The sequence below is a fragment of the Penicillium subrubescens genome, assembly GCF_028828155.1.
Source record: "Penicillium subrubescens strain IBT 31985 chromosome Unknown utg000002l_segment0_segment0, whole genome shotgun sequence".
NCBI lineage: Eukaryota > Fungi > Ascomycota > Eurotiomycetes > Eurotiales > Aspergillaceae > Penicillium > Penicillium subrubescens.
In genome coordinates this window covers 431,352-439,967 of record NW_026643152.1, presented here as the reverse complement: position 1 = coordinate 439,967, position 8,616 = coordinate 431,352, and the positions used below count along the sequence as shown (strand labels likewise).

Here is an 8,616-nt window from a genome sequence, read left to right as displayed (position 1 = left end):
GTAGCTGACGGGTTTTAGGATACAAAAGTTCCTAGGAACCTTTATTGATTTTCGAAAGAGGATTGGCTGCTCGAGATGAGGCATTTATCTCCGAAATAGATTGTTTTTGGTGGACTTTCAATAGACGAGAGCAAAGCAAAATATAAAATCATCATCAAGTTTTGAGAAATCCAAACACGTGTTCGTAAGTGTTCATTGTGTGTTGATATTAAACGATATTGAATCCTTGCGCATTGTATTCTTAAAGATCCTAGGAATCTGGGGGTGTAATTTGAGTTGTTTCAGGTTGCCTCCTAGGAGCCAGAGGTTAAAGCCATCCCTGGATCCGCCTCTGCTTAACGGACCGTTGCCGAATTTGCAGTATATAATCCTTTATTCGCAATTAGTTGCGGTCTTTCTGACAACATGTTTCGTTTTCTTTCGTTATCTCTTTAATCGGAGTCACATCTCATCAGATCACATCGACAATGCTCCTTCGACTACCCCTCGAACTATTATTTCGTGTGGCAGACTATCTCCAGTCATCATCTGCTATTTTTGCACTAACTGGGTTGAACAGGTATTCGAAGGCTGTGTTCATACCAATACTACTGCGTTTCAACGTCTCTCACCAGGAAAGCTCAGCTTTGATCTCGGCCAGTCAGCAGAATATACCGCAATTAGTCGCAAGCTTGCTGTCAGATCATTCTGGAAATGTGGACACGTCGGACGCACGATTTCGCACTCCAATTTATCACGCAATCCGAGCAAGCCACGGTGAGGTTGTCAAATTGTTGTTGGGACATGGTGCGGATATTGACTGGCTCAGAATAAGCAAAGACATATTGTACGTAATCTTGCTCAGCTGCGGCTCCCGCCGCACAGATTCAGGGGCATTGGACGAGGACCTGGAATACCCATCTATCATACACGAATCAATCAACTTTTGCTTTGGCATAAATACTGTCCACTTAACTGTGTACACAGTACCTAGCTGGTGATACCAACAGCATTAATTTGATCAGATCGCCGATTCTACAACAAACGCAAACCAGAGCAAATCAAGCTTAGAAAATTCAATATCAAACTGCGCTTATCCTCTCCCGTTGATATTATCAACCGCCTCCTCGGAGAGGACGATAGAACAAATTAATCCAATTTAAACGACTCTTTATATAGAGATAGGACACTCAAGGTACGCTTTCCTACCGTTCGACTAGAAGAAATGCAACATGATCAGTAGATATAAATATGATACCTTCTTTCACCAACTATTTGTGCAAACACATCACTTCCCTCAAAGCGTCATGAATATGATTGTATTCTAACGGCAGCAACAATTAGGGAGGTGGGGAACTCCTGTGTACAACGCGCTTGATTTTACATTCGAAGTAATCATTCCTATAGAATGATCGGACAAAGGCGCAGAAGGCACAACTTCCGTTGGTAGACCGAAATGAAGGGTTGGAATACCCACGCACGGGGGCTCGTTCTCATCAGCAAGATTGATCACATGAGGTGGAATCTCAACAAACTTCCCGGGTTCTGGGAAACGAATAGCCACCATCTCTCTAGTTTTGCAGCCGTTGATATTGGCGATAAACATGGGCGGGAACAAGGCTTCAGGCTTCTCAAGCACCACAGGCTGGTCGTTGCCAATTACAGTAATCGGCGCACAGTTCATGTACATTTCTCGATTGCCGATACGATTGAACCATGTCCAAGCCAATGTATATTTTCCAGGTTCAATCCCTTCAGGTATCCTGAAGGGAAGATGGAGGGAATTGTCGGAATCGGCGCCCCCAACAAGCTGTCCGGCTACATTTGCGGGGCACCCTCCCTCGAACGACTTAATAACTTTCCACTCAGAATCTTTTGTCGGAACACGATCCTTGGTAAGACTGATTTGGCACGAGCCGCCTCCATGGGTTATGCTTCCTTTGAGTTTCAGTACCTGATCGTCCCCGATGCGGTAGGTTGCTTCTCCAGAGATTTCAAATGCATTTGGACGTAGCTTACAGGGGAAGTCACTTCCATCTGCAGCAAGAGGCGAGTTGTTGAGAGTATCATTCCCGTAGGGTTCTGGCTCCATTACTAGCAAATGGGCATTGGCCCAAAGAACAACCACCCCGAGTGTGAGATAGTGTTTAATGATCATGGGGGAATATGAAGACGCTGGGAGCTTCGAGCAAAGATTTTCCCAGTTTTGTGAGAGTGAAAGCACTGGAGGTAGAACCTTGCCTCGATTATATAGGATCTCACTGTAATCCAGTGGATGTCGGAGCGGGACATTCTCCATCAAAGAGAAAAACTTTTCAACCCATCATTTGTCTAATTCTGAAGGTCAATCAATATTGAGATCATGTACAGTATTCAACTATTCGAACTACATGCGTATTAACCTGTTGACTTCTTTGGTTCAACGCCGGGTAAGTTGATGAAACGGTGAACAAAAAGCTGTTGATACAGATTGCATGACAGGCTAGCTGAGACACGTTGAGCAAAGTTTATCAACGCATGCCCGAATGAAATCTCGAAATATTGAGCTTTATGAAAGAAACTATGATCTATGGCAAATATCGATCTTTAAACGGTGTTCTTCTCAACCGTCTAGCTACAGAAGATACGCCTGTAGAAAGTATGGTGGCATCCTCACGATCCAGTTGCAAGTTATTTCCAAATTTAAGCACATAAGAACCTTCTGTGAATGTCCTCTTGATTACATCTACCGTGGATTTGCTATCATAATGAACGTCAATTTCAAGTCAAAGACCGTTTCCACACCCTCTATTGATCAAAAGACACGGAGAAGAAGAAACACGCTCTTCAGGAAAGCTACTGAGTACTGCTCAGAATGCTTTGCAGATATCCAAATGATTATTCGATTGAAGAAAACCGGAGACGTTTACATTCTGACATCGAAGTCGAAAGGCTGGCCACTTTCCGAGACCCAATTGGTATGAATACTATATTCACTCTTCTTACAGACTTATTGCATTCTCACTAATAATATCACAGGAAAGCTATTACCCAATGCCCAAGGTGCAATTCATCAACACGGAGCCGTGAATGTGGCAGAACATTCTCAATTTCTGATCTTTGCCTTGTTTTTGTACAACCTTTTTGCTCAAAAATGGGATCTCTGTCTAGCTTCTTCTTTCCCATTGAGCATACCTAACTGCTTGATTGTTCCAAGCCTCTGCAATTTTTCGACTGGCCAAACTGCGGCCCATCATTTTTATAATTTCGGTCCTTGTGACCCAGCTGCAACCACCTGGACACAGCGCGTGATCTGTGGGTTCTATCTCCGTCCACTCGATTTTGAGATAAGTCCTTGGTGCTCGTTGGTGGAAATTCTCGGTTAAATCTCCCATAGAAACAACACCGACAATGTTTTTGATGTTCTTCCATCCATACTTGCGGCGCTTAAATCCGCGTGAATCGAGAACCTTTATGTTGGGGATTCGACTTTGAGGGTCTGAAACATCTTGCAGCGCCGTAACATGAATGCACCACGTAGGATGTACAACGTACGTACACATATCGATTGGACCGAGGCGTACAATGAGCACGATAGCTCTTCCGACAAGAAACCATGCATCGGTTCGTCGATATTCATCCCTTGAACATACACAGGCCAGACGAGTGAGAAGCCTGTCGTCGCTCTCTCGCCGTTCCCATGTTCTCTGAGGACTAGACTCTGTTGAAAATCGGTGTGCGATCTCAATATGTTGGTTATCCGGATCGATGTCTCCGACGCGCTGTGTAGGATTACCTGGGACTGGTTCGGAAGTCTCCCTTTGACTGTCCAGGAGCTCAGACGTATGTACGCAGGTTGACACCATTGATAATGTTAGCGTGGTACTTCCCACATTCTTCATGACTAATACCCTCTTCAACCGCCTTCCTAATAGAAACTAGGGCAATACCGCACATTTCAACCCCTTCCACCTACCCACCTACCTACCTACCTACCTACCTACCTACCTACCTACCTACCATGGAGACTAATCACGAAGGATCCGATCATACTCCCCAGGCCCCTCATACCCCTAGACATAAAGCTAGTCGTGATCAGCGCATCGCAGCGCGTACACTACGCGCTCAGGGGCTTACCTATAGCCAAATCGCATCAAAACTGGGCATTACCCAGCGTAGACATTGACATCTCCCACGGGACTCCCACCGTGGGACCTGGGACTTCCCGCCGTGGACGGGAGTTGGGACTAAGCTTTAGTCCCATGGGCGGGACTAGAAGGGCCGTGGGACTCCCATGGGAGTATGGGACTTCCCACGGGACTGTAAACAGTGCAAACAGTTAAAATCCTGCCACTTGCATAAATTGTGCGCTTTTCCTAGTATTTTTAAGTATTGCACTTACTATATTACTCTAGATAGCTCTATAGATCCTCGATAGAGATTCAATAAAAGATAGGAAATGTAAGTTTATTCGTATGTTACGTCGTAGTCATCTAAATTTCTTGGACGTTTCCTTGCCCTTCCAGACGTGCGCATTTGACTGTAGCCATCCTTATCATGTGGCAAAGGGGGTAGTTGAGGTTCAGTCTTATCTTCTTCTCCATAGGAATCCACACTCTTTCGTCTCTTTCCCAGAGCTCGCTGGCTACGTTGGGATGCAGCGGATGGTATATAAGCGTCGAAAGGAACGGAGTTTACCTTATATATCTTATCTTCACTCTCATCTTCACCTTCAGCTTCATCTTCATCTTCGTCTTCATCTTCGTCTTCATCCTCATCCTCTTCATTGTCACTGATTGGAACCGGGGTAAACTGGCCTAGTTTTGCCTCTCTTCGTAGCGCTGCTTGCTGTCTCTCTTCGGCGGTAGGCTCTTCCTCCTTATCGGATTCACCTGTAAGATCTGTTGTATCAAGATCAAATTCGGAGATACAGCGATACATCATAAGGTCTTGTATAGCGGTCTCGCTAAGACGACCCCGTCGATAGTGGCACACGTCGCGAGCAGAGTTAAAAAGACGCTCCACACCAGCCCCGCTAGCAGGGATAGTAAATACATCGCGTGCCATGCTTGCGAGTGTAGGATATTGATGCTCATGCTCCCGCCAGAAGTCACAGGGATTCTTGTTCAATGTGCCTATTAAAGAAACGTTAGAATGAAAAATCAGCGGATATTCGAATGGAAGAAATATACCACTATTAAGATAATGTGTAAGCTCATCGTCAAATACAGGGCCAGTCCGTTTCTCTTGGGACTGGGAGGGCTCGGAAGGGTTATCATCATCCAAGAGCAGTTCAATATCATCCTTCTGCTGGGTAGAGGGTCGGCTGAACTGTGACTGCTCTGTCTCCTTTTGGCGCTGTTGGTAGGGCTCGAGGTATTTTTCTATGTAGCCTCGGTAGGTCTTACGCCATTGGTAGTTGTTATCGGACCATTCACGCTTCGAGAAGAATTGCAGCTTGTACCGCGGCGCAAGGATAGTGCCAATTGCATAGAGATTACCATGAGCGTCAGTCTGGCTATAATAGTCAGAGAGCTTTTGACGGCCTGCTTCGAGCGCCCCACGCATAGTTGCCTTCCAAGGAACCCGTTTCCGCTTCAGTTGGCTGATGGAGAAGTCAAAATGGTCAAACAGCTTGTTGTAGATTCTAAAGATCTGATGGATTGTAACATCTTTGATCTTAGAGATAGCCGTGGTCCACTGATGAAAGGGTTGAGTGATACAAAGAAGGTAGTCAACTTGCCGCCACTCTTCCGTGTTTAGTTTAAACTGAGGATAGTTATGCTCACTGCAGTACTCATCATACGCCTTTGAGAGCCGCTTAGCGCGCTGAAGCATAAGGAATGTTGAATTCCACCGCGTTTTGACATCCTGGATAGGGAGAAGCTTTGGTTCTTTACTTTGAAGGTTCAAAAACGCTTCTCGGCGCTGAGAACTAGCGTTGACACCTATAGCTAGGCCACGGACCTAATATTAATAAGTAGATAGATCTCTATAAGATAAGATCAACTGATAGATATAAGGTAAGACTTACTTTTGCAAGAGTATAGATAATACCTCGCTTTCGAAGGTGTTTCAGGGACGTATCCTGTTCAGCTGACCACTGCCGATCTATGCTATCGTTCTTTGGGTTGAGCTTCATCATCGTGAGGAGATCCTTTAGGCTGAGTTGGATAACATGCGCTAAGCAAGGAATTCGGACAATTGGTATATGGTTTGGAAGATCTAGGGCTTGCATTGACGTCTGTATGCTACCAACTAGAGTATCGTTATTCGATGCGTTATCAGTCGTAACAGCAAGCACCCGATCTATAATCTGATGCTCTTGTAGACAGTCGAATAGAACCTGGCTTAGATTAACACCGGAGTGCTTTCCATGTAAGGGTTCAAAGCCAAGAAGGATCTCCCGGTACTTCCAGTTTTGGTCGAGGAAGTAACCAGTAATTGCCATAAAGGCCTGTTGAAAGGGAGATGTCCAACAATCAAGAGCAATTGAAAGCTTCGCATTTGGTGGGAGGTCTGATAGGATACGATGCTGATCTTCTTGCACGATCTTTCGAAGACGACGTCGAGCAGTTCGAGGGGTAAGGAGTGTAGGGTTTGACGTGGCTAGCCGAGCCATTGATATAAGGTCGGCAAGGCCTTCATGCGCAAGGATTTGAAAAGGAAGGTTTGATTTAGTGATAAATCTGACCTGACATCGTTTCCATTGCTCCTCACTGAAAGATGGCTTCGAACGTGATGTGTTTTCGGCCTAGATTAGAAGAGTAGATTATTAGTTTACTGGAGTTAACTAGTGGAATGTTTGTATTACCATATATTCGATTGATTGGTGTAGTGTCTTCTGCCTTGCTGTATTATTTGCAGCTTGAATGCATGTTCCAGCCATGAAGTGGCGATTCATAGAATTAGTCCCGTTCGCAGTTCGCCCTGGGTGTGGAATGGTTTTTCCACATCTTCGGCACATAACCATTGCCTCGCCGGTGATATAGTTGGCCACTTGGTCAAAATGCTGCCAGATCTCAGCGGAGTGCTTTGTATCCCATCGCATCTTCTTTTGACGTGATCCTGTCGTTGTCGCAGCCTCAGTCTGTAACCACCAGATCACAAAGTCGTTTTTATTCATTTCGGTATATTTTACCCAGGACTTCTTCCGATCAGAACCAAACCGCTCAAGGGTAGAAGGAAGAGCAAGAGGAGGTGTAAACTCAGAGGATAGCGTAGGATATTGAGTTCGTTGATAAGATGAGCTCCCTGCTATAAAAGAGCTATCATCTAATTCGATATCGGTAAGGGGGTCTATAGGATCACTCTGATAGAGAGAGGAAGGCCCAGCGTCAGAAAATTGGCTGAATTGAGACATAGTTGAAGAAGAGTAGAGTGTGTAGCTAGGGGAATCGAAAGAGAAAGGACTTACCTTATGGCGAATTGGTAGTTGCGACCGGAGGAATTCAATAATAACCAGGGTGAATTCACCTGAAAGATGCAGTTGATCTATCATGGTTGATAAGGAGACCCATAGTAGGCACTCTTCCGATTGGTTAATCCCGTGGGAAACTCCCATACTTCCATGGGAAATCCCATGGGACCTTGTAGTCCCATCGATTTTCGGTCAGACCACGCCCCCCGACTTTCAAATTAGATAAAAAATATTTCACCTATATTTCAAACTGCTATTTCTGCACCCTCTTATATTACATACCTACTAGTTTTGAATATAAGATGGAGATTAGATAGCGTATACAACTATAAACACTTCTAATTAGCTAGCTTTTTTTAAATAGAGCAGCATTCGTATTAAACAAAGAGATCTCGTTAGGGATGGTGCTGCGGTACTTGCATAGAATATATATTTCCTACTCCATATACTTCATCTACCGCTATATCTTCTAAAATAACCATCCAGTGATTGAATTATTTTAAAAAAGATAGGAATCTTTAATTTCTAATACCTAATTAGCTATATACAATTAGATTTCATAAAATTTCCTAGGAATATAGCTGAGTTTAGGGAGATGTTAAAGTAGTATACCAAAACACTGTTTAATAACAGTGAAAATTCGGATGAATCATCAATTTATCCATCCTATTCGGGAAAATTATGCAAAAATATGAGCTTGGCGGGACTCATGGGAGTCCCACGGGACTCCCATGGGCGAACTAAGAGACTTAGTCCCGTGGGAGTGGGACTAAATTTTTACTAGTCCCATGGGAGATGTCAATGTCTAACCCAGCGTCAGGTCCAAAAGGCTTGCACTGATGAGAGGCCTACACCACGCAAGGCCCCTGGCCGAGGTCGAAAATTATCAGAAGAACAACTTGATGAGATAATCGACTATATCTCATCTTCGAAAGAGACACGACGGATGCCGTACTCAAGGGTTATAGAAGAACTACAGCTCCCTGTTAGTTCTGAGACTCTACGAAGGGCCTTAGCTAGACGTGGATACCATCGATGTAAGGCTGTTCGAAAGCCTCCTTTGTCTGATCGTACACGAGCACTAAGTCTAATCTGGGCGCTAGAGCATGTTAATTGGACGCGTGAGCAGTGGGAAAAGATATTATGGACTGATGAGACCTGGGTTACATCGATTTATCATCGACGAATCTATGTGACGCGCAAGGCTAGCGAGGAATTTGATGATACATGCGTACGAG

At 44.6% G+C, this 8,616-nt stretch overlaps 2 protein-coding genes across 2 annotated transcripts; one reads left to right on the top strand and one right to left on the bottom strand.

Moving 5' to 3' along the window:
- Nucleotides 1-1,303: 1,303 nt before the first annotated feature.
- On the bottom strand, nt 1,304-2,137 carry N7473_001645 (uncharacterized protein; the record flags this gene model as incomplete). Its single annotated transcript, XM_057147585.1, has 1 exon — nt 1,304-2,137. One exon carries the CDS (start codon nt 2,135-2,137, stop codon nt 1,304-1,306), a length of 834 nt encoding a protein of 277 aa, XP_057011239.1.
- A 589-nt stretch (nt 2,138-2,726) lies between these two features.
- N7473_001644 (uncharacterized protein) lies at nt 2,727-3,048 on the top strand (the record flags this gene model as incomplete). The annotated part of the gene is made up of 2 exons (XM_057147584.1): nt 2,727-2,936; nt 2,998-3,048. 2 exons carry the CDS (start codon nt 2,727-2,729, stop codon nt 3,046-3,048), a joined length of 261 nt encoding a protein of 86 aa, XP_057011238.1.
- Nucleotides 3,049-8,616: the final 5,568 nt, after the last annotated feature.